The 24,980-nt window shown below is 40.2% G+C and overlaps 1 protein-coding gene across 3 annotated transcripts in view; it reads left to right on the forward strand.

Moving 5' to 3' along the window:
- Window positions 1–24,980, forward strand: part of SVEP1 (sushi, von Willebrand factor type A, EGF and pentraxin domain containing 1) — a 203,104-nt gene that overhangs the window by 147,688 nt on the left and 30,436 nt on the right. For all 3 annotated transcript variants that reach the window (XR_006058565.2, XM_012113658.4, XM_060408928.1), the window contains exons 31-38: window positions 1,295–1,468; window positions 1,893–2,012; window positions 3,898–4,074; window positions 4,490–4,574; window positions 5,654–5,845; window positions 6,855–7,022; window positions 17,840–18,512; window positions 20,293–23,084. Coding sequence is in view for 2 of the 3 variants with exons in the window: in XM_012113658.4 (XP_011969048.3) it covers window positions 1,295–1,468; window positions 1,893–2,012; window positions 3,898–4,074; window positions 4,490–4,574; window positions 5,654–5,845; window positions 6,855–7,022; window positions 17,840–18,512; window positions 20,293–23,084 (4,381 nt within the window). In the remaining variant the exon portion in view is untranslated. The remainder of the gene's footprint in view (window positions 1–1,294; window positions 1,469–1,892; window positions 2,013–3,897; window positions 4,075–4,489; window positions 4,575–5,653; window positions 5,846–6,854; window positions 7,023–17,839; window positions 18,513–20,292; window positions 23,085–24,980) is intronic.

The following is a 24,980-nucleotide window of genomic DNA, read 5'->3' on the forward strand; positions in this document are numbered from 1 at the left end:
AAAAAAAAAAAAGTGAAGTACTTCTTAACAGCCAATATAGCAGATACTCATTACTTTCTTTGTGTAATGAAGTGTGCTGGGCACCGTGAGGGAGGTGGGAGATGAGGATACAGAGAGCCTACCACCCGTGAAGGCACCCAAGTGGCCCAAGGAAATGAATAGAGGAAAAGACAGGTGTGAAGCCTGGAGCCCAGATGGGTCGTTGCTGGGTGGGAAAACAGGACTATATCTCTTTAAGTTGGATGCACCCATTCATTCATTTATTCAACTTTGAAAGCACCTAGTATGTGCTAGACACTGAACTAAGTTCTGGAGATACAGCAGTTGGGGAAAGTCTCTCTTCTTGTGGAGTTTACGTTGTAGTAGGAAAGGCAAGAAGTAACAAGTAACATTATTATTTACAGTAAGTAAGAAGAGCAAATGCCAGAATTAAAGGCTTTGAAGAAAACTAAAGTGGGGTGGTGCTGGTGGTGGTGTAGTTGCTCAGTTCTGTCTAACTCTTGGGACCCATGGACTGTAGCCCTCCCGGCTCCTCTGTCCATGGGGTTTCCCAGGCAAGAATACTGGAGTGGGTTGCCATTTCCTTCTCCAGGGGATCTTCCCAACCCAGGGATCAAACCTGTGTCTCCTGCATTGGAGAAAGGCTCTTTAGCGACTGAGCCACCAGGGGAAAAGCAGGATAGGGAGATATAAAGTGAGAGGGTTGGGTGGGAGCAGGACTGCTGTTGTAGACAGGGTGATTGGGGAAGTTGCTCCTTAACGTCTCTTTCCACCTGCCGCGTGTTTATCTGTCTATGTATCTCTCTCTGACTAGACGCCACACTTTGTAAGGCAGGGATTTTGTCTGTTTGCTTCAACCTAAGCACCCAGACAATGTCTAGCAGGGAGTGGGGTCACCATTATTATTTTTTTTTTTTTAGTTTTATTTATTTGGCTGTGTTGGGTCTCAGTTGCGACACTTCAGATCTTTACTTGCGGCACGTGGGATTTGGTTCCCTGACCAGCAATGGAACCCAGGCCCGCTGCTTTGGGACGGGAAGTCTTAGCTACTGGACGACCAAGGAAGTCCCTCCATAAGTATTTTGTTAATGAATGAGTTGCATGCCCATTGTGAGCCAGACACTGTGCTTGATGCTCTGGGCTCAAGCGTGGCTGCAGCCTGCCACCACCCATGTAGTATTTTCAGTGTACTGTGTGTGTGCATTGAAGAGTTCATGCTTAACTCAACTACAGGTTTAATATAAATAAGATGTTCATTGAGTACTTTGCTCCTAAAGTAGTTGTCACATTCCAGGCATTAGCTGTGGGGTGCCACCCCCTTTGGAGCACGGCTTCTATTCAGCCGAGGACTTCCATGCTGGCAGCACAGTGACCTACCAGTGCAACAACGGTTACTATTTGTTGGGCGATTCAAGGATGTTCTGTACGGATAATGGGAGCTGGAATGGCATTTCGCCGTCATGTCTTGGTGAGATGAATCTCGGCAATTACTGCATGCCTTTATTCTGACTCTGTGGGAGATAATTGTCCCAAATTCCTGAGGCTCCTGTGGCATGCCTTTGTTAATTTCATCTCATCCTAGTCAGCTCTGGGCAAGCCACAGTGACAAAGCAGCTGTCCATGGACATGCCAAACATGTTTTAAATTTTTACCAGGCCCAATATAAGAATATCTTTTTCTTTCTTTCTTCTACTTATCCACCTATAAACTGTGGAAATAGCTTTTATTGTAGATCTGCAATGTGATTATGACTATTACATCTAAACTTCATGAAAAATATACATAGTGTGATGTATTAAGTGATGCATAATGATTTAAAAATTAAAAAAAAAATGTTTGCTCCATAAGACAAATCCATCAGCCTTATGGCCTGTAAACCGTCTCTATTTTAGATGTTGATGAATGTGCAGTTGGGTCAGACTGTAGTGAACATGCCTCCTGCCTGAATACAAATGGATCCTACGTCTGCTCGTGTATCCCGCCCTACACAGGGGATGGTAAAAACTGCGCAGGTAACTAGGCTATGTGTAATTGGGAAGTCTATTTCAATTGTTCAATTCAAGTGTATAGTTTCAATGTATTTCATATAAAAATAAGACAGTATTTTCAACTTCAAAGGGGGTATGGAGAAGAAAAATCATCTTTGAAAAGATACTTTAAACAGAGAAAGACAAATACATGATATTGCTTTACATGTGAAATCTAAAAAAAAAAATGATAGACATTAACTTCTGTACAAAACAGAAGCAGACTCACAGACAGAGAAAACAAACTTATGGTTATCAAAGGGGAAAGTGGAAGGAGGGATTAATTAGGAATTTGGGATCAGCATATATATACTATAAATGCTATATGTAAAATAGATAATCAAAGGACCTACTGTATAACACAGGGAGCTATATTCAATATCCTATAATTATGTGTAATGGAAAAGAATCTGAAAAAGAATAGATACATATGTATAAGTGAATCATTTTGCTGTACATCTGAAGCTAACACAACATTGTAAATCAACTTATACTTCAGTAAAAAGTATTTAAAGATACACAAGCAACAGTTGGAGGTGCTTTAAACTAGCACTGTGCTTTTCCTAACTTCACAAATTCTCACATCCAAGTACTAACCAGGCCTGACCCTGCTTAGCTTCTGAGATCAGACGAGATCGGGCGTGGTCAGGGTGGTATGGCCATAGATCCCAATTTCTGAAAAACAAAACTGAGAGCCAACATTATCACCTGACTGTTGAAGAAATGTCTTCATAATAGAAGAATAATAGAGTGGGTCTAGAAATATAAGCGGTGGCCTCTGCTGCCTTCATTCAGAGCAAAGAGGTTACTTCATCACCTCTTCACTTTCAGAATCTTTCCTCTGCCTCAGCCACACAAAATTATATCATTGGGGGAAAAAAATAGACATCCTGCCTTACCACTTGCTTTACCTGTATTTTGTGATAAGGTCGATAATACTCAACCCATCAATGTCTTTCTATACTAATTGTGAGAAAGCAACCACTAGAAAAATTAGAACTTAATGAGGAATTCTCAGAATCAGTCTTATAATTGCATCTACTTTTTGTGAGGGTTCCATGTAAAGTCCAAAAGACCTTCAGAAAGATTGAATCAGTATATCTCCCTTTTTTGAGAATTTCAGTATTCGTATGCTTCCATTGTTCAGCTCTGCCCTAAATCTCCCTTTCTATAATTCCCCTTCCTAGAAGGGGTGACTGACCCTGGGTTTGCACATAGCAGACTTATGATCTGGGAGCTGTTTGAAAGGGGAGGCAAGGAACTTCCCTTCAGTGTGCTTTGCGGCTGCCTTTATATCATCTTGAGAGAAGTCAGTTGCACTTAAAAAGTGGTCGTTTCGTTGGAAAAGACCCTGATGCTGGGAAAGATTGAAGGCAGGAGGAGAAGGGGACAGCAGAGGACGAGATGGTTGGATGGCATCACCGACTCAGTGGACATGAGTTTGAGCAAGCTCCAGGAGATGGTGAAGGACAGGGAGGCCTGGCGTGCTGCAGTCCATGGGATCGCAAAGAGTTGGACACGACTGAGCGGCTGAACAACAACAAGTGAGGTTAGGAGGAGGAGGGGCTGAAGCCCTTCTGAGCCATGCCCTGGCACCACCACTAATTCCTCCCTAAACAGTTTCCTTTGGGGACAGAGACATTTTGTTTCTTTTTCTTATTCATTGCTGTTTCAAAATACTGTTTTACAAAAGCTTATTAAATCATCTGGTGTGTCCTTGGAATTCATGCCTTTCCCTTCAGGAGTTTTTTCTCCCTCCTTCAAGATTTAATTGGTACCTTAACTACAGTGGAATTCTTTTGCTATGAGACCTCATGTGGTTATGTGAAAGACCCTGTTGACCCACAAAAACTGTTTTCTCTCTTTCAAGAACCTATAAAATGCAAGACTCCAGGAAATCCAGAAAATGGCCACTCTTCTGGGGAGACTTACACCGTGGGTGCCGAGGTCACATTTTCATGTGAAGAAGGATACCAGCTGGTGGGGGTGGCCAGGATCACATGTTTGGAGTCTGGAGAATGGAGTCATCTGATACCATATTGTGAGGGTATGTTGAGTAAATTCCCCCGTGTTTATGGTATACAACAGTGCTAGAAAGTCAGGTGGAGAAATGCCAAGTGTGGTCCCAATATTTTTTATATTTTAAAGCCCCATATTGGACTGATATTTATTTTTGTAACAATTTTTTTGATGTGGTCCATTTTTAAAGTCTTTATTGAATTGGTTCCAGTTTTGTTTCTGTTGTTCATGTTCTGGTTTTTTGGCCACAAGGCATGTACATCTTAGCTCCCTGACCAGGGATCAAACCCATACCCCCTGCACTGGAAGGCAGAATCTGAACCACCAGACCAACAGGGAAGTCCCTAGGCTCATATTTAAACGTGACCAAAATCCTGGAGCTGCCCTTAAAGAGATTTAGCCTGGCTAAGAAAAGTAATGCCTGTTGGTTTTCCTCCTTTAAGCTGTTTCCTGTGGTGCACCAGCTCTCCCAGAAAACGGTGGCGTTGATGGATCTGCATTTACCTATGGCAATAAAGTAATATATAGGTGAGTGTCTAAGATTAACACTGCATCGTAGATGTTGTCAATAACATGTTGGCAGTGAAAGAATACTGGTAAAAAAAAAAAAAAAGAGTAATCCCTGAGGATGTTTTCAGATTAACATGGAATTAATTGAATTCTACATTTGGGCTTGGATCCAAAGCTCCAGTTTATAAGCAAAAATATTCAGCAGCTTGTAGGGCCTTCTTTCATAGCATCTTAAGGACTTATTTTAGATAGGACCATCATCAAACCAGGAATTTGCTGTTTGCCACGAACAGACTCACAGACATGGAGAACAGGGGTGTGGTTATTCAAGGTGGGGGGCGGAGGAGAAGAGGGAAGGATTGAGAATTTGGGATGAGCTAGATGCAAACTATTATATATAGAATGGATAAATGAGTTCTTCCTGTATAGCATAGGGAACTATATTCAATATCCTATGATCAAATATAATGGAAAAGAATGTATAAAAGTCAAAAGTGAAAGTGAAGTCGCTTCAGTTGTGTCTGACTCTTTGTGACCCCGTAGACTGTAGCCTGCCAGGGTCCTCTGTCCATGGGATTTTCTGGGCAAGGATAATGGAATGGGTTGCCATTTCCTTCTCCAGGGGATCTTCCCGACCCAGGGATTGAACGTGGGTCTCCTGCACTGCAGGCAGACTCTTTACCATCTGAGCCACATATATATGAATATATGTATGTATGTATATGTATAACAGAATGTGTACATACATATAACTGAATTAGTGTGCTGTGCAGCAGAAATTGACAAAACATTGTAAATCAACTATACTTCAATTAAATTTTAAAGAGTAAACTTTCTGTTGGCAGATGCTAACCCATGACGCAAACTGGAGGCAAGTCAAATGCTTAAAATCCATCCTTCTATTTATTACCCAGCAGGGTCCCTGTGGGCAAGATGCATAGTATTCAATATTGAAAAATTTTTTTCAAAGAATTATTTCAGTAGGAAAAAAAATATTGTAGCAATATGTATAAATTCTTAGTCTTTTCGGAGGTTTTGGCACAGATGAAGTTATGCAAAATGAATTCTATTCTGTTATTTTCTTTTATCTTCTTTAGGTGTAATAAAGGATATACTCTGGAGGGTGAGAAAGAATCATCATGTCTTGCTAGTGGTTCTTGGAGTCATTCTCCTCCTGTGTGTGAACTGGTCAGGTGTTCTAGCCCCGAAGATGTAAATCATGGGAACTATATTTTGAGTGGGCTTACCTATCTTTCCACTGCATCATATTCATGCGATAATGGATACAGGTACAGTCCTAGACAGCAGCCCAGCTTCCTATAGTACCCCGTTACTCATTATTTACTCAATGGGTTTCACTTCCATGTGATTGGCTGGCTTTAAATACAAGTTTCTAAGTGTAAAAGATATTCTTAAACATGTTTGCTTCTTAAAGCTCAGCCTATAGTAAATGCTTAGGGAAATGTTCCATCTAACTTTGAGAGCTCCAGTTCAATACTATAAACATTTAGACACTAAACACGAAAGCCAAATATGTTTATGAAGCATAACATAACACCTAATAAAGTGCTTTGATGATTTTTTTTTGGTAAACAAAACATTGCATAGAATATTGTTAAAAAAATCATGTCAAGATAAAGGCCTGGGTCTTTAATACTGTTAAGAGGTTAATTTGATTAATGGTGTGTGTGTGTGTGTGTGTGTGTGTGTGTGTGTGTGTGTGTTCAAAAAGAAGTGAAAGAGTCAGGCTGTGATCAAAAACTTGGCTAACAGATCGAGTGAACGGAAAATGGAGTGAGTTGTACAATCAAAATCTGGTTGGCAAGTGAGAGTGGCGAAGAGCTCCTAGATTTTTAAATTCAAAGGCAGACCAGAGGTCAGAGTGATGAACAGCACTGTTCAGATTCCCAGGCTCATGGCAAAGACGGTGCCCTTTGATTTGAATTACTCTGACTTCCTGGGTGTCTGTCTCCCTTATCACTGGACCCTAACCAGGCTAATACTGCTTCTTATCCAAGTAATCTGCTAATCCAAGGTTTGGAGTGCTTGACGTCACCAAGGAGCACATTAAACCATTTTATTTTATACCCCAGTTGTTATGTTGTTTTAGCCTTCTCATAGTTTTAAATGAATCTACAGCCAAACTCAGATTTTTGTTTTTATATAAAGCAATAAAATAGAAAATTCATGTGTTAAAATTTCCAAGTGGCTCCTGTTCTCTCCTAAGCCCTTCCTAGTTCGTCTCTAGAGCAGTAAGTCAATCGCCAGGGAAAGAAGTGGCTCCTTTCTTTCCTGTAGTTTGCAGGGCCCTTCCGTCATTGAATGCTCGGCCTCAGGCAGCTGGGATAGAGCGCCACCTACCTGCCATCTCGTCTCCTGTGGAGAGCCGCCAGCCATCAAAGATGCTGTCACCACCGGGAGTAACTTCACCTTCGGGAACACTGTCACTTACGCTTGCAGAGAAGGGTGAGTAAACCCGAGGAAGGAAAGGATTATTGGGAGACGGTGGTCCCAACTGCAGATGGACTCCATTGAACACTAAATTAAATTTCCTGGCAGCCAAAGCCAAAGAGAGCTTGATATTCTTTTCTTGTAAGAAAGGGAACATATTCTCCTGTAAAAATAGTGTTTTCCTGGAATTAAAGTAATTTATCAAATTGGGCCTTGAAGAATGGACATTGGGCAGTGCAGTGGAAAATATCTTGATACTTTAGTTATAGAGGCAAAAAGCACATTTAAATAAGCATTTGTGTCTTGTCCTCTGCAAAACCAAAGGTAAGACTTTAGGTCACAGCACAGAGATGGCCACGTCTGCATGAATTAAAGTTCAGGTTTTTACATTTTTACTACTCTCATTTCATTTAGAGATGTAAAAGCAAATAGGAAGCAGTTTACAAAGTGCTTTCCTACTCCTTGCCTCATTTTATCCCCGCAAAAACCATGTAGGACACAGAGAAAGGAAAGGTTCCCTCTGGGACAGTGATCTGCCTAAGGTCTCAGGCAGGGAGTAAAGAATTGAAGGATGATTAAATCCCAGATCATCTGGCATTTAATTGCTCATTTTTTCCTGTGCTTCCTCAATAAATGTTTTAGCAGTGATAGTTGATAGTGTTCACACTCCAGATTTACAGTTGCTTTTCATACAGTTGTAACGAGTGACAGCAGAGGGCTTGCCATTTTCTGCACGTGTGTCTCAGTTCTGTCATTTGCTTACTGTGTAGCCTTGGGAAAATGGTATAACCTCTCTGCGCTGCTTGTACAAGTTCATTAAAGGTTCGTACTCCTTATGGCCATTGTGAGGAATAAAATTATATGAGGCATGAACTAGCCAGAAGACAATATCTCAACAGACCCTGCCATTATTATGATGTCAGAAGAGAGGACAGAGTTTCTAGAACATGAATGTTGAAGTTCATTTCACTTAGATAAAAAGACCATCCCACTAATACAGGCCGCCAGAAGGTGGCGACAACATTTTCTTGCAAAAAGCTCTTGAGTGTCAAATACTCAAATAGTTGACAGAAACCCCAGATCTTAACATTTTAACCTAAGTGATCTTAACACTTGACAAATGAAAAAAGAAATCTTGAATATTAAAATGTCAGTGTAGGAATTAGCTTTTCAAAACTTATTTTATTAAAGCATAGTTGATTTACAATGTTGCAATGTAAACAAATGTTACAATGATTTAACTTGTAGAAGTTAACTTTCCATGGCCTCATCTCTCCCCTGTGGACTGACTCATTTAAAAACTGCTTCCTAATGAACTGCATAGTACTATATAAGGTTAGTCATTTAAATGTTTGTGAAATCTTTTCAAATATGAATGTTTCAAATAATAACTAGATATTGACTACTTCTGTTTTTTTTTTCTGATTACAAAAGTAACCTATTACCACTATATAAAATTAGAAAATAAAAATATATTTTTTAAATTGCCCAAAGATAAATGCTGGTAATATTTTACTATATCTCCTGCTAGAACTTTGCCTTCACATATAGTTTTAAAGTTCATCTCTTATAAAAAGTCCCATATTTTCTTTTTTTCTGTATAAATCATTCATTTGTATTATAAGCAGAGTTTTGTATCCGCCTAATGTTAAATCTATATATTATGAAAAAAAAAGGATTTATTAAAAGACAAACTAGAGATAACATTGAAAATGATGATAAATCCCAGCCTTTGTAAAGGGTTTTGCGTTCTTCAGAGGACTTTCCTGGGAATTATCTCAGGTGTTCCCTTCCACAAAGAGGGGGTTTTGGCTGAAGAAATATTATTCCCATTTTATAGTTAAAACAGAAGGTGTTGGGGCCATATTGGCATACAGACTCCTTCAGCTCTAAGCAAATAGACACTCTGTGGGAGATTTCTTCTCATTGGAAAGATGGAAACCAAGTCTGTCCATCTAAATGATATAGTTGTTAAAGGGCATGAGGCCATTTTTATTAAAGTGCTTTATATATGCGAGAAGCTCTATGGCTTTATCAGTATTTTCTGTATCGTTGTTGGGCATCCCTGGTGGCTCAGTGGTAAAGAATCTGCCTTGCAGTGCAGGAGATGTAGGTTTACACCCTGAATCGGGAAGACCCCTGGAGAAGGAAATGGCAACCCCCTCCAGTGTTCTTGCCTGGAAAATCCCATGGCCAGAGGAGCCTGGTGAGTCACAGTCCATGGGGTTGCAAGAGTCGGACACAGCTGAGCACGCATGCACCTATCATCATTATCATTATGTAAAGAGATGACATTTTAATAATATAAGGGAAACTATCTCAACCAAATTAGTAGAAAGTACACGCAGTCACAAATCACTACCACCCATGTTTTTTTTCTTAAAAAAAGATATTAATAGCTATTAAGAGATAGCTTTATGTTTTTGAAAGTAAAACTCAATGCGAGGAAGAACAGTTTTGCCACTTTACACATATTTACTCATCTTTAGAGTGTCATGAGGGTGGCTAGCCTGGAGAGCTTTTGTTTTATTCCTTTTTTCTGGGCAAATGTCTAATGAAACATTTAAATATATAAAGGAGCACAGAGCCAAATTAAATAATCTCTATTAAAATTACCTGTGTATCCATTGCTGACATAAAAGAGCATGTTAAATTTTTGCCATAGTTATTGCAGATTTCTTTCTATAAAAAGACATATAATATTACAAAGATAACTGGAAGCCATTCTCACCACCTACTCTTTCCAAAGTAAATGTGCATCTTTTCTGTATTATATAAATAGGTCCTCATTAATATTCTGTTGATTTATGTGTTTTAATTTTTGTGTATGTTGCTTCATATTCTGAGTATCATTTTGAGGCTTGATTTTCATTTAATATCAAATTTTTTATATTTATCTCTTGATACATTGGAAAAATCCCTGATGCTGGGGAAGAGTGACAGCTATTAGAGAAGGGGGCGGTAGAGAATGAGATGGTTAGATAGTATCACCTACTCAATGGACATGAATTTGGGCACAGTCTGGGAGATAGTGAGGGATGGGCAAGCCTGGCATGCTGCATAGTCCATGGGGTTGAAAAGAGACATGACTTAGAGGCTGAGCCTAATGTGTAACTTTTGACACATATAAATCAACAGAATTCATTTTAATTGCAGAATTCACTTTAATTTCCTTGTAAGAATGAGCAATCTCTAAATTACCCATTTCCCTACTGGTAGAGGGTTAATTGATTTCCACTTTATTTGCTCACACGACGGTGCTGATGTAAACTTCCTTGTACAGGTCTCCTGGTCCATAAAAGGAAGTATACCTCTGGCCTATAAGAGTTGGAATTATTGGGTCAGGGAAATTGCTTTTTCCATCCCCCTCCTTCCTTTTGGGTTTAATGCTTCTGATTCCTGAAGTACGTCCTTTATATTCTTCTTTTGGCATATACTTCAGACAATCTTTGTCTGAAAATAATAGTATTTTACCCTTGCTCTTGAATTATAATTTAGCTGGGTATGCATGTGTGCACTCCAAATTTCTTCAATCATGTCCAGCCGTTTGCAACTTACGGACTGTATCTCACCAGGCTCCTCTGTCCTTGGGAGTCTCCAGGCAAGAACACTGGAATGGGTGGCCATTTCCTTCTCCAGGGGATCTTCCCTACCCAGGGATCGAACCTGCATCTCTCTTACATCTCCTGCATCAGCAGGCATGTTCTTTACCACTCCTGCCACCTGGGAAGCCTCCAGCTGTATATGCAAGTCTACATTAATAGTTTTCTTACATAAACATTTTTGAAGATGTTATTCCATTGTCCCATGACTTTGAGTATTTCTGTTGAAGATTCCATCAGTCTAATTTAGTGATCCTTAATCAGGAGCAGTATTGCCCTTCAGGAGCATTAGATAAAGTCTGAAGATGTTTTGATGTCCCACTTGAGGGAAAGATGCTATTTAGCAGTGAGCAGATATACTCTGCCGCTGCTGCTGCTAAGTCACTTCAGTCGTGTCCGACTCTGACCCCATAGACGGCAGCCCACCAGGCTCCCCCGTCCCTGGGATTCTCCAGGCAAGAACACTGGAGTGGGTTGCCATTTCCTTCTCCAATGCATGAAAGTGAAAAGTGAAAGTGAAGTCAGTCAGTTGTGTCCGACTCTTTGCGACCCCATGGACTGCAGCCTACCAGGCTCCTCCATCCATGGGATTTTCCAGGCAAAAGTACTGGAGCGGGGTGCCATCGCCTTCTCTGAGATATACTCTGGGGATGCTGCTAAAACATACTACAGTGCGCAAGACAGACCCCCACAAAAAAGATTTGTCTGGTCCAAAATGTCGATAGTGCTGAGGTTGAGAAAATGGTTGAATTGTTCCTTTGAACACAGTGTGTTTTCCCTTTGATTTGATTTTTTTTTTTTTTTTTTTTTGTCTTTTTGTTTTGGTGGTTCTCTGTGTTATGACTAAAGCTGCGTTGATTGTTGTTCATCTTGTTCAGGGATCACTGTACTTCTTACATCTGAGTATTTGTATCTTTGGCCAGTTTTAAAATAAACTCTTTTTCGCTTCAGATATTCTCTCTTCTTCACGTTCACTTTACTCTGTTTCTAGATATATATTAGTTTTATTAGATACATACTAGGGCTTTTATTTCTGTCTTACATGTTCATTTATCTCTCACATTTTCCATACCTTTAAACACTTGGGTTGCATTTGGGTAATTTCCTAATTTATATCTTCCAGTCCACTAGTTTTTCTTTCTGCTGTCTATAATCTGCTTTTGAACTGTATCCATTTTTTTTAAGTTTTATTTTCTGTATTTTTATTTTTAAACTTGCTCTTTGTTTATTTTTCAAGTGTCTTTTTACATAGTCTCTGCTTTTTAAATAGAATTTTGAGGCTTTTGTCTTTAATTATTTGAACATATTTATTTCATATTATTTTTTAAATTCTAGACCACTTTTTCTATTATCTCAATTTATTGGTGCCCTCATCTTGCTGTTTGTCTACTGACCATTCATGATGAAAAATATGCATGTGTTTTATAATTTTATATTGTATCCTTATAGTATTGGCGCTTGTTTTAATCTATGACAGTTCTTTAATGATCTGAGTATATGGACTGTTTTTCCTACTGCATAACCCCAGGAATATCACCAACCAAAACCCAGTTTTACATTTATTTATCAGTTTGAAGGCTTTCCATACAAAATGATTGGTATAAAGCCTCTCAGTCGTGTCCAATTCTTTGTGACCCCAGGAACTATATAGTCCATGGAATTCTCTAGGCCAGAATGCTGGAGTGGTAGCCTTTCCCTTCTCCAGGGGATCTTCCCAACCCAGGGATCAAACCCAGGTCTCCCGCATTGCAGGCGGATTATTTACCAACTGAGCCACAAGGGAAGCCCAGGAATATTGGGGTGGGTAGACTAACCCTTCTCCAGCGGATCTTCCCAACCCAGGAATCGAACTGGGGTCTCCTGCTTGGCAGGCCCATTCTTTACCAACTGAACTATCAAGGAAGCCCGATTGGTATAAATCCTATCCTCAAATCCACATGCGATGCAGCCCTGGGTTCTGCTACCTTAGCTGGAACTTTTTCTAACCAGATTCCTAGCAAGTGCAGGGATCTCACTTGTCACATCACTGGGCCTCAAGGTGCAAATTTTCTAGTGAATATCCTTTCACTGAATGTCCTTCCAGGACATAGAATCATGCCAGAGACTCAGCTATTACTCTCTACTTCAACCCCAAGGTTATATTTACTGCCCTTACGTCCCTTTCCTGTCCAACCCAAGGGCAACCATAGCATTTATTCACAGACTTTTCTGTTTTTAATTTCCTCTTCATTTCTGGCACATTTGTTGTCAGCTTAGCTATGCATTTAAAATAATTTTTGTTGTATTTCATTAAGTATTGCATAGAGGCAGTTTTCAGACTATATTATAGCCAGAACAAGAAGTCAGTGCTTGTCCTTACCACTTCACTTCTTTTCCATCTCTTCCCCGACAAGAGAAACACGCGCTGTGTCTGCCGTATTCCAGGAGAGAATCACTGTGCTCATGTCACGGCTTTTGTGTACTGTCATCTCCTCCCGTCTCCTAAAGTGCTGTTGGCCGGACAAGAACCTGTTTCCCTCTCTAACCCTCTCAGTTCCTCTTCTCCCTCGGGCTGCCTCCCACAGGCCGCTGCCCTGCACAGTGTGTGAGCTACCCACTCCTGCTCACTGGGGGCACAGTCACACCTTCTTGCTTTGGTCTCAGTGTTTTTGTCGTCTTATACCAGTGCTGTGCTGTGCATGAGCCTTTCCTTGGATTAAGAAGGGACAATACCTTCTCAAGATAAGGCTGGAAGAGCTGAGACTTTAGGAGCCTAGAGTAGTAAGATGAATGGGAGATAAGGAATGTCTCATTTCTGTCTCCTGCCTTGAAATTGGTCTTCCAAATCCATCTTTTATTAAAATGTTACACTGGAGGTTTTTAGCTTTCTGCTTCAACTTACAGAATGATCACTTATTTCCCATTTTCCTTTTCATCCTTATATATTTTCTCTTGGTAAGAAATTCAATCGGAAGGAAGGATTATTGACAGCCTAACATCCTGATAGAATGTTTCCTTTTTGAGTCTTCTCAAATAGAGACTTTAAAAATGCAATTACTGTATATACTACAATAACATTTTTATAATCTTTTTCAATTGAAAATAGAATTACTTACTGATACAGATTTATACTTTCTGCTGATCTTATTATATTGCAGCTCTTTGAAGACTAGTATGCTGCTCTTTTAAGACTTCTTAAGAGAAGAGCTAATAACCCACTCATAAACCCACTCATAAAGTCTTCTCATAAAGCTGCCCAGGCCCATTAGTAAGTATTCATGCCATGAATCAAACCACTGAAAATTGCATCTGGAGATTACTCTGCCCATTTTCAAAGGATTTTTTGATCATTCCAGAAGTATGATAATGCATTACAGCCAGTTAATCCTAAAATGTTCCTTCTACGGCATCACTATAATATCAGTGGGACAGTCTTCTTAGGAATTACAGAAATTTTTCATTGTTTTAAAATATATATGGCCCGGTTTTAAATAACAGACTTCAAGGGTGTCCCCATTGTTTTTTGAATGAGACTACAAAATGTCACACAGAATAAAATTAAATATTTCAACGTTTTAGATTTTTACCAATTCCAATTTTTCCTGTTTTGGTAGCCAACATTTATAGGCCATATCTTATCATCAGTATAAAACTTCATCATTTTTAAATGATCCTTTTACATAAGTAAGTTAACTATGTCCTCCAGAAAGGTGAGCACTCATTTAGATTTCTAACATAATGGAATGATGTGGCAGTTTGATCAAAGACTGGTTATAGTTCTATCTAAGCAGGAACTACAAATTAATCCCTCTTTTTGTCATTCAGAGAACATATGTTTCTTTAGCATCTTAAAAGACTAACTGACGTATCTTAGAAGACAGTTATTTCTTCATTGAATATTTTATCTAGTCTAAAGCACTGGCTTTATTTCCACCTTTTGAAGTTATTCAGTATAAATTTCTCTGCTTCTGTGAAATGCCAGCCATTCAAGTTTTGATGGCTTGTTCCCAAGGTTCTCCTACAAATGGATCACTGGAGCTAATTGAGAGGTTTCAGAAAGGGATCCCAGCCCTTCATACGTTCCCATGACTTAAAAAAAAAAATGATCCTACACTCTGGTTAAGATGTCAGGCTTGCAGCATTGGAAGTGAAGGTATCGGGAGACAGACATTTCAGCCAGCTCACCCTCAAATCTGCCTTTCTCTTTCTCATGAATGGAAGTGATTCCAAGTCTGTTCACTCTCAGAGTCACTGTCCTCTGAGGCTATTCCAATAGGCCTATAGCCATTTTTGAACTGTGATACCCAGAGCCGAATGCATATTGGAACATAACTACAAAAAAAAAAAACAAACACTAAATTTAGGGATTGGCACGTGGTACTTAAAACATAACTGTTATTTCATCTTTCTTCTTCTCTTTCTGAATAAATGAGTTTCTAGAGATACAGTAACCCTTTTAAGGATGTCACCATTGACCCGTTTGATGAAATTAAAGTCTTTTATGCGGGCTGCCACTAAGCCAGGTTTCCCTCCGTGCAATTTTTCTTCGTTGTCTATATACAGGACCTCCATTTTATCTTTGTTAAATACTACCTTGTACGATTAGAAACATTGAACTGGGCTATTAAAGCCCTTATCCTTCACCCTACAGTTACGTGTTGTTTACAAACCAGTGGGCTAAGGACAGAGTTTTGTGGCATTCACAAGATAGGACATGCCCAGCTAGCTTACTTCTGTTAACCAGTCCTCTTTGGGTCATCCAGTTAACAAACCACTTAAATATCTTCCTGTTCTAGCAGCATTTTGCCAGCTAAAATCTTACAAGACACCTTGCAGAGCAGCTGTCAAAACCGGTTTCCAGTTCATTTATGCCTGCCACGCTTTCACTCATTAGCCATCAGAAGTTGTCAAAAAACACATGAGATCCTAGTGGCCGCTGCTTCCTTTTCCAGATGTTCATAAGCCATTCCTGTTTGTAAATCTGCAGAAGGCCTCGGCTATACCACACTCCCATTTATTTGCTCCTGTTACTTTTCATCCTTTCCTGCTTTCTTCATGACTCCTCTCAAAAGCTGTTTCATCTGGGACACAGATGTGTTAACAAGGACAGGCACTGGTATTACCTTGTGCACTAGGGGAAGAGATTCTAGCCCGTAGCATCACCTCATTGTCCAATGAAGGACTAAATGATGATTGAGAGTGATAAAGAAAAGTCAAGACAAAAGGATGGTGTCCATTCTAGGAAAGTATGGATAGTATCAAAAATACGTTCTTTAAATTCATTTGTTCAAAATACAAGTATTTAGTGGTAATCTCCCCCTACATTACAGAAGTGCTTTTTTGCTGTGATTTTCCCATTAGCAAAGAGTAGTTAGTGGAGATTGTCCAGCAGATCAGAGGTCAGAGGCCTAACGAAATGCTGCCAGATTACAAAGCACTGGTTTTGTGTCCTTAAAAGGCTTTGAGGAATAAGGAAGGTTCTGGAGGTAGAGGCTTCTGCCTCAAAGCAGCTAGTCTCATGACATAAAGAAGCAGTTTATAGATGGCACAATGGATCCTCATAAATCATGGATGTCTCAGATGATGTCTGTAAACTTCAGCCAATGAAATATAGTAGCAGCATTAAAGGACCTTGTGAAAATGATGATACATGGTTCAGAGTGTTCCAAGCGTGTAAATTTGTGCCATAAAAATAGAAAACATTGAGGATGTCTACAAATGGAGCATGTTCTACACAGTAATAGCCGAAGCTAGGAACTCAGACCTTGGACAATGGATTTTTAATAATAAAGTTTTAATATACTGTCTTTGTATATCTTCCCAGACCCTTTAAGATGGAAGCCATCTAACAGTTTATTAAGTTCAGATTCTTATACAAAGGACTGAGCTAATCCACAACATCAAGCTTCAGCAGACCCCAACTGGAGACTTCTTAGCTATTGAGTACAGCTATGAGTGTTTGCTTTGAGACCATTTCTACCCACAGCATAATATATGATTATTATAGGTAGGGAGGTTACAAACATCTCTGATGTTGCTCGATCATTGTTTACCTGATCTCTGTTTTCTATAGATTTCATAAATCTTACCAACAAAGATAAAGAAATTCCACCCTCTCTATCATAAGTGAAATTGGAGATGTTAACTAACTGATGATTTAAGAATCTGCTGAAGAGTCGGTCAAATAATTTGTACTAATAACACTGACATACAGTTTCCACAGTATACCCACCACCTGTGATGTAACTGATCTCATTTTAAGGAGAGAAGAAGAGAGAAGACAAAAGTGTTAGAATTCAGTAAACCAAAATCAGATCCTAACACTGCTGCTTGCATCTGTGTGATTCTCAGCAGATTATATAGCCTTCTGAACCATCACTGTAAAATGAAGAAATTAGTATTTCTTAGCAGAGTTCAATTGCTACCAAATTATTTCAGTCCCCTTACCCTTCATTAGTATCAGAATGACGGACCAATCAGATGTTAGGCATTCCTTTCAATCTCCCCATCCTCTTTCTCTTCAGTAAGAAAGTGAAAATGAAAGTCAAGGTGTAATTATTCTAATACTGCATATCCTAATATTGTGTTCTACTTCATTGAGAGAGTACTTGAGAATAAGATTTTTGTAAATCATCAATCTACCATCATATATGGTGAAAAGCCTTGTGCGTAAAAAAGACTGAGAGTTATTAAGCAAAATGTATTTGTGCTGGTCAAATAGCCATATTCAGACACAGCTTTTAATGCTAACAGTGTGGTTAAGGCCTTAGGAATCATTGGAGACTGAAATTATAATCTCTCCTTTAAAGTTCATTGATTATAAGTAAGAGAATAACTAAGAGTTACATAGAGGCTACCTATGGTTTATCAGAGCTTTTAGGACAAATGATCAAGTCAGCAACTGAAACTATCTGTAGACAGATGAAGTTCCAACTAAGTTGAGTCAAACAGAACCATAACTTATTCCTCATTTTTATTTGTAAGAAAATGTATAACAATTTTTAGAGTTTCTTAAATAGCAAAAACCCACTTCCCTTTCTGAACAAGCCCTAGTATTATTACCAAGATGTGTATCTCAGATGAAGATGATTTGGTCAATAAGCTCAGATTCAAACAGTAAATAGTGTTTTAAAGGATAAAGAATAAAAGTAAAGTCATTGTTGGAAAGATCAAAAACAAAAACAGAATAAGATACAAACACCTTTTCTCAAATATACTTTAGTTACTGTTTCTTTCTCCCCAATCCAATAGCTACACCCTTGCCGGTCCTGACACTATTGAGTGCCTGGCCAGTGGCAAGTGGAGCAGAAGTGACCAGCAATGTCTGGCCGTCTCCTGTGACGAGCCGCCCAGCGTGGAACACGCCTCCCCAGAGACTGCCCATCGGCTGTTTGGAGACATTGCATTCTACTATTGCTCAGACGGCTACAGCCTGGCAGACAACTCCCAGCTCCTCTGCAATGCCCAGGGCAAGTGGGTTCCTCCGGAAGGTCAGGCCATGCCCCGTTGTATAGCTCATTTCTGTGAAAAACCCCCTGCTGTTTCCTACAGCATCTTGGAATCTGTGAGCAAAGCAAAATTTGCAGCAGGCTCAGTTGTGAGCTTCAAATGCATGGAGGGTTTTGTACTGAATACCTCAGCAAAGATTGAGTGTCTGCGAGGTGGGCAGTGGAGCCCTTCCCCCATGTCCATCCAGTGCATCCCTGTGCGCTGTGGGGAGCCGCCCAGAATCATGAATGGCTATGCAATTGGATCAAACTACAGTTTTGGAGCCATGGTGGCTTATAGCTGCAACAGGGGCTTCTACATCAAAGGCGAGAAGAAGAGCGCCTGCGAAGCCACAGGACAGTGGAGCAGCCCCACACCCACGTGCCACCCTGTATCTTGCAGTGAACCACCGAAGGTTGAGAATGGCTTTCTGGAGGTAAGAGACTGATTCACAAGTGTCCCTGGCTTTCATCGCTGACAGGGCCAGCCCACTGTGTGGCTTACTCAGAAGCAGGGGTGTGGAAGGAAATCCAAGGAAGAAGGGGTACACTTATACATGTGACTGACTGACTTTACTGTACAGCAGAAACTAGCATAACATCGTAAAGCAACTTACTCCAATTTTTTAAAAATACTATTGAAAAATAAAGAACCAGGGGCTTATGATTGAATAAGAGACTAAATCTATAGGCAGTAAATATTGGAGAGAATTTGATAGAGGTTATAAATCCTTTTAATCTATAGCTTTCTACCTTCTGCTAGCATACAGACACTTGAAATACTTTTCAGCAGTATCTTGGCCCTAACCATGAAGTTACAATAAAACAGTTTTAAGAAAATATTATTTTGCTTTATAAAAGTTGTTGCACGATGGATGTATTATTTATTTTTATAGAAATCAAGGTCGAAAAGGAACCTAGAGAAATCTGTTAACATCTCTAATTTTTAGACACAAAGTAGGGCGGTAAACCATCCATTCACTGTGGGACAGCTTTTGCGATTTTCTTTTAGGGCACCTAAAGGTAATTTTATCAGGACAAAGCATTATGTCATATCCACAGATGTCCTCCTTTCTCATTAATATGTGTCTGCTCATTAAATCTATCAAGAAATCAGGAATAAGAATCTATTCCCCCAAATCAAGGGCCATTTTAAGCAGATTATATTCTAATTAAATGCTTTTTAAAAATTCACACATGCATATAGCACCGTTTCTCCTTTATATTTTAAAACAGTGAAAGCCTTTGTCTAAGACCTTTGTTCAGAGGTATTAACTTTCCATTGAAATGAGAGTGTCTAGTATATGTAAGAAGGCTTTCTTCATTTATTCATTTAACAAATATTTCTGGAGCTCCTACTAGGTATCAGGTAAGCAATCGAGATCTGGTATTTAATAATTCTGAATAGGTCTGTGATTAGATCCATCATGGTGTTTACGTGTATGTGGGATACCCAAGAAATAAATAGGTAAACAAAGTAAATAATTATGTCCAAATACTGGGAGGTTTACTGCAGCACAGAAGCTAGACTTTACCGTGATCACTAACAAAAGAACCATTGTAATGTTTTTAAAGTTTTCATAACTCATTCATCTTAGTATTGCCTAAAATGATCTATTATTATATACTTATGTATCTGAATGTTGAGCTCATGAATATTATATTTTTTGTTTAAAAGATAAAAATACTACTTTTTATCTTCCACCCTTATGTTACGGCAGCAGTTTTTTTTAAAGTGCATTAAAAAGGAATACAAACTCTGACAATAGGTCCATACATATTAAAAAAAAATTTTTTTAACAGCACAAACAGATGTATTTTTGTGTTGTGTATGTTTTCTGCAAGTAAAACAACAAACTATAGCATTGTAAGATTTGTTTGAATTTACCAAGCAGTTTATAATTTTTGGTATTGCTCCATCTACTCATCAATTTAGAGACTTGAATTTTTCCCTTTTATGGTCTTACCACTGTGGCTAGTATTTCTGCTATAGGTACTGATTACTTAATTTGACCTTCTATCATCCTTTTCACTTATTTAAATTGAAAAAATAGAGTGGACCTATTGGAAAAATATAAGTCCTCATTTGCTAATGTTTTAATTGATCTATTTTAACACAGGCATTTTAGTTTAGCTCTTTACTATGATTCATTGTATTTTGTCAGTTATATTATCTGTTATACAAACTGTGTTTAATTGTCTCTCCCTGTTATCCAGCATACAACTGGCAGGACCTTTGAGAGTGAAGTGAGGTACCAGTGTAACCCAGGCTATAAGTCAGTTGGAAGTCCTGTGTTTGTCTGCCAAGCCAATCGCCACTGGCACAGTGAATCCCCTTTGTCATGCATCCCTCTCAACTGTGGGAAACCTCCCCCGATCCAGAATGGCTACATAAAAGGAGAAAATTTTGAAGTAGGGGCCAAGGTTCACTTTTTCTGTAATGAGGGTTATGAGCTTATCGGTGATCATTCTTGGACATGCCTAAAATCTGGCAAATGGAGTAAGAAGCCAAACCAAAAGTGTGTGCCTGCCAAGTGCCCAGAGCCACCCCTCTTGGAGAACCAGCTCGTACTGAAGGAGCTGACCACAGAGGTGGGAGTGGTGACATTTTCCTGTAAGGAAGGGCACGTCCTCCAGGGCCGCTCTGTCCTGAGATGCCTGCCATCCCAGCAGTGGAATGACTCTTTTCCTGTCTGTAAGATGGTTCTGTGCCGCCCACCTCCCCTCATTTCCTTCGGTGTCCCTGCTCCTTCTTCTGCTCTTCATTTTGGAAGTACTGTCAAGTATTCTTGTGTGGATGGGTTTTTCTTAAAAGGAGATCCTACCACCTCCTGCCAAGCTGATGGTACCTGGAGCTCTCCACTGCCAGAATGCGTGCCAGTGGAATGCCCGCAGCCTGAGGAAATCCTCAACGGCATCATCGACGTGCAAGGTCTCGCCTACCTGAGCACAGCTCTGTATACCTGCAAGCCAGGCTTTGAGTTGGTGGGCAATACCACCACTCTTTGTGGAGAAAATGGTCACTGGCTCGGGAAAAAACCAACCTGTAAACCCATTGAGTGCTCAAAGCCCAAGGAGATTTTGAATGGCAAATTCTCTTACACAAAGCTACACTATGGGCAAACCATTACATATTCTTGTGACCAAGGCTTCAGGCTCGAAGGTCCCAAAGCCTTGACTTGTTTAGAGACAGGAGATTGGGATGTGGACGTCCCATCTTGCAATGCCATCCACTGTGATCCCCCACAACCCATTGAAAATGGGTTCGTAGAAGGTGCAGACTACAGCTACGGTGCCATGATCATCTACAGCTGCTTCCCTGGGTTCCAGGTAGCTGGTCACACCATGCAGACCTGTGAAGAGTCTGGATGGTCAAGCTCCATCCCGACATGTGTACCCATCGACTGTGGTCTCCCCCCTCACATTGATTTTGGAGACTCTACTGTGGTCAGAGATGGTCAGGGATATTTTAACCAAGAAGACGACATGATGGAAGTTCCACATGTGACTCCTCACCCCCCTCATCATCTGGGAACAGTGGCTAAAATCTGGGGAAACACGAAGGGGTCTCCTGCTATGCATTCGGCAAAATTTCGATACAACACCCTGGTTTCGTATAGCTGTAATCCGGGATATGAACTCCTGGGGAACGCTGTGCTGATCTGCCAGGAAGATGGGACTTGGAATGGCAGTGCTCCGTCATGCATTTCAATTGAATGTGACCTGCCCGTTGCTCCTGAAAATGGCTTTCTGCATGTTACAGAGACGACCACGGGCAGTGCCGTACAGTATAGCTGCAAACCTGGGCACACTCTGGTGGGCTCCGACATCAGACTTTGTCTGAGGAACAGAGAATGGAGTGGTGCTTCCCCACGCTGTGAGGTCATCTCATGCCCCAAACCAAATCCAGTTACGGATGGCTCCATCCAAGGAAGCACCTACTCGTACCTGAGCGTGTTGTACTATGAGTGTAATTCTGGGTATGTGCTGAATGGCACCAGCAGGAGAACATGCCAAGAAGATAAAACGTGGGATGGAGATGAGCCAGTCTGTATTCCCGTGGACTGTGGTTCACCCCCGAGCTCAGCCAACGGCCAGATAAAGGGGGAGGAATATACATTCCAGAAAGAGGTTCAGTACACTTGCAACACAGGCTTCTTGCTGGAGGGGGCCAGCAGTCGTGTGTGTCTTGCTGATGGAAGTTGGAGTGGAAACACTCCCACCTGTGTGCCCGTCCAGTGTGCTCCCCCATCACAGGTGGAAAATGGGGTGATGGATGGCCTGGACTATGGCTTCGGGAAGGAAGTGGTGTTCCACTGTCAGGATGGGTATGCATTACATGGGGCCCCCAAACTCACCTGTCAGTCAGATGGTAACTGGGATGCCCAGGTTCCTGTCTGTAAACCAGTCAACTGCAACCCTCCTGAAGATCTTGACCGTGGCTTTCCTAATGGCTTTTCCTTTTATCGTGGGGGGCAGATAGAGTACCAGTGCTTTCCCGGTTATAAGCTCCATGGAAGTCCTTCAAGAAAGTGTCTCTCTAATAGCTCCTGGAGCGGCAGCCCCCCTTCCTGCTTGCCTTGCAAGTGCTCCCCACCAACCATTCAGAGTGGAGCTGTTAATGGCACAGATGTCAGTTGTGGAAAGGCAGCTCAGATTCGGTGCTTCAAAGGCTTCCAACTCCTGGGACTCTCTGAGATCACCTGTGAAGCCGATGGCCAGTGGAGCTCTGACTTCCCACGCTGTGAGCACCTTTCTTGTGGTTCTCCTCCAACGATACCAAATGCGTTCATCATTGAAAGGGGTTCATTGGAGGAAAATGTGATAACTTACGCCTGCAAGCCTGGGTATGTCACCCAAGGCAGTTCAGATCTGATTTGTACAGAGAAAGGGACGTGGAGCCAGCCTTACCCAGTCTGTGAGCCCCTGTCCTGTGGACCGCCACCATCTGTCTCCAATGCAGTGGCAACTGGAGAATCATACATCTATGAAAGTCAAGTGAAGCTCAGGTAAGACCATGCGTAGCTCTAGAGTCTCCAAGGGGCGCAGACAGGAGGGTTGTAAAATGAAAAGTGATAAAGCAGAAACAAGCTAGTTGGGAAGAAAACATCTTCTCTGGGCTGGTCTCTGAAAACTGAAGCCTTTAACACTTGGCCTTATTCTGCCCATAATTATCCATAGATTGGCTTGTAAAAGTAAATTTCCACATTTTCAGATTATAGTTTCTAAAACGGTTATCATAATTAACGTATTCTGTTGAGCTTCTTGGACCAGCAAGATCCTCTAACTAGCTTCAATACCTATTAACTCATAGGCTCTTTTTTGAATGATACACTGATACATTTCTTTGGTATCACCTAAGAATTATATTCATATATGTAAATGTTGGGGAAATAGGGCAAAAACTGAAGAATTCAGGTCAAAAGTAACATACTTTCAACGGGCAACGTAAATAAGGAGATAGTCTTAAGAGGACATCTAACCTATGCTGTCTGAGCAAACTAAGCATTTAATGCACAAATGGTAACTTTTTGCTGAAAAATTCTCTATTTAAAATGCAGTATTAAAAAAAGATGAGAAAATATGGAATGAATGTATAATTTAGATTTTTATTGGAATAAATGCCTATAATGTGCAAATATATCTCAGCCCTCTAAATCAATTTAGATTTTGTTGGTATCTCTGAAGGAATTAGGGATTGTTCTTCACATATTGGCTTCTTAAGTTCTATGAACAATAACTCTTAAGCCTGTCGTAGACATTTTAGCCCTTCATTTTCTCTTACTTGCTGTAAGAAACATACCCAAGGGAATATTGTCAGTGAAATGAAAGCTAAGGAATAGTGGGTTATGCACCAAGAAGAAAAACAAAAATTATTCCTTACTTTTTTTTTTCTTAATTTTAAAATCTTTAATTCTTACATGCGTTCCCAAACATGAACCCCCTCCCACCTCCCTCCCCACAACATCTCTCTGGGTCATCCCCATGCACCAGCCCCAAGCATGCTGCACCCTGCATCAGACTGAAGTGCATATGTGGTTTTCTATTTGGATGTTCGGGTGTCAGATAGCTTGAGAAATGACAATACCACCTGCTTCCTAGGACTGTCCTGTTTGTTATTCCTTGTGTGTTGACTGTCTTCAGATCTTCACTTGTTAGTAAACTGATCATTCCAAGTTTGCAAACCTGTGACTGTTACCTAGCCTGGCAGTTTGTGAAATTTTGAAAATATACCCACCCAATAAATATTAATTAAATGGTTTCAGTATAGTGGTAAAAACAGGGCCTCTAGAGCCAGATTCCCTGGGCAGGAATCTCAGCTCTGCTGCTTCCTGGAGAAGTTATTTAATCTCTCTGGCGTCAGTTTCTTCACCTACAAAATGGAAATAAAAATAATCACATCTATTCATAGAGTTGACATGAAAATGATTTAATATCTGTAGAGCAATTAGAACAGTGAGTGGAATCTAATAAATATTCTGTAAACATTTGTTGAATGAAAAAAAATGCAAAATTTTCAGAATCCCTGAGAGTTTAGAGTCAGATTGACTTGAGTTTGAACACCAATACTACTGTTACATGATAGCTGCTAAACAAGATTAAAAGACACACACCACGTAGAGGACTTGGAACAGTGCTTGGAACAAAATAGATTCCCCGTAGATACTAATTGTGCTATATTCTTGCTCGTATCTGAGTTTATTTTGAACCTTGTCTAGAATTTCTTGAACTGTTAGGTATTTTCAGAATAAAAATGAATTCAATAATGGTATTATCCGGAGCAAAGGTAAATCATGTCAACAAAATTTAAGGCAAGTTTAGACGTGGCTCCTCTTTAATGTGCATGACTGAGGATTGATTTGATTATCATCGTTATCCTGGTGCTTTTGCATGGCAACACCATC

Source organism: Ovis aries, chromosome 2 (assembly GCF_016772045.2).
Source record: "Ovis aries strain OAR_USU_Benz2616 breed Rambouillet chromosome 2, ARS-UI_Ramb_v3.0, whole genome shotgun sequence".
Lineage (NCBI taxonomy): Eukaryota > Metazoa > Chordata > Mammalia > Artiodactyla > Bovidae > Ovis > Ovis aries.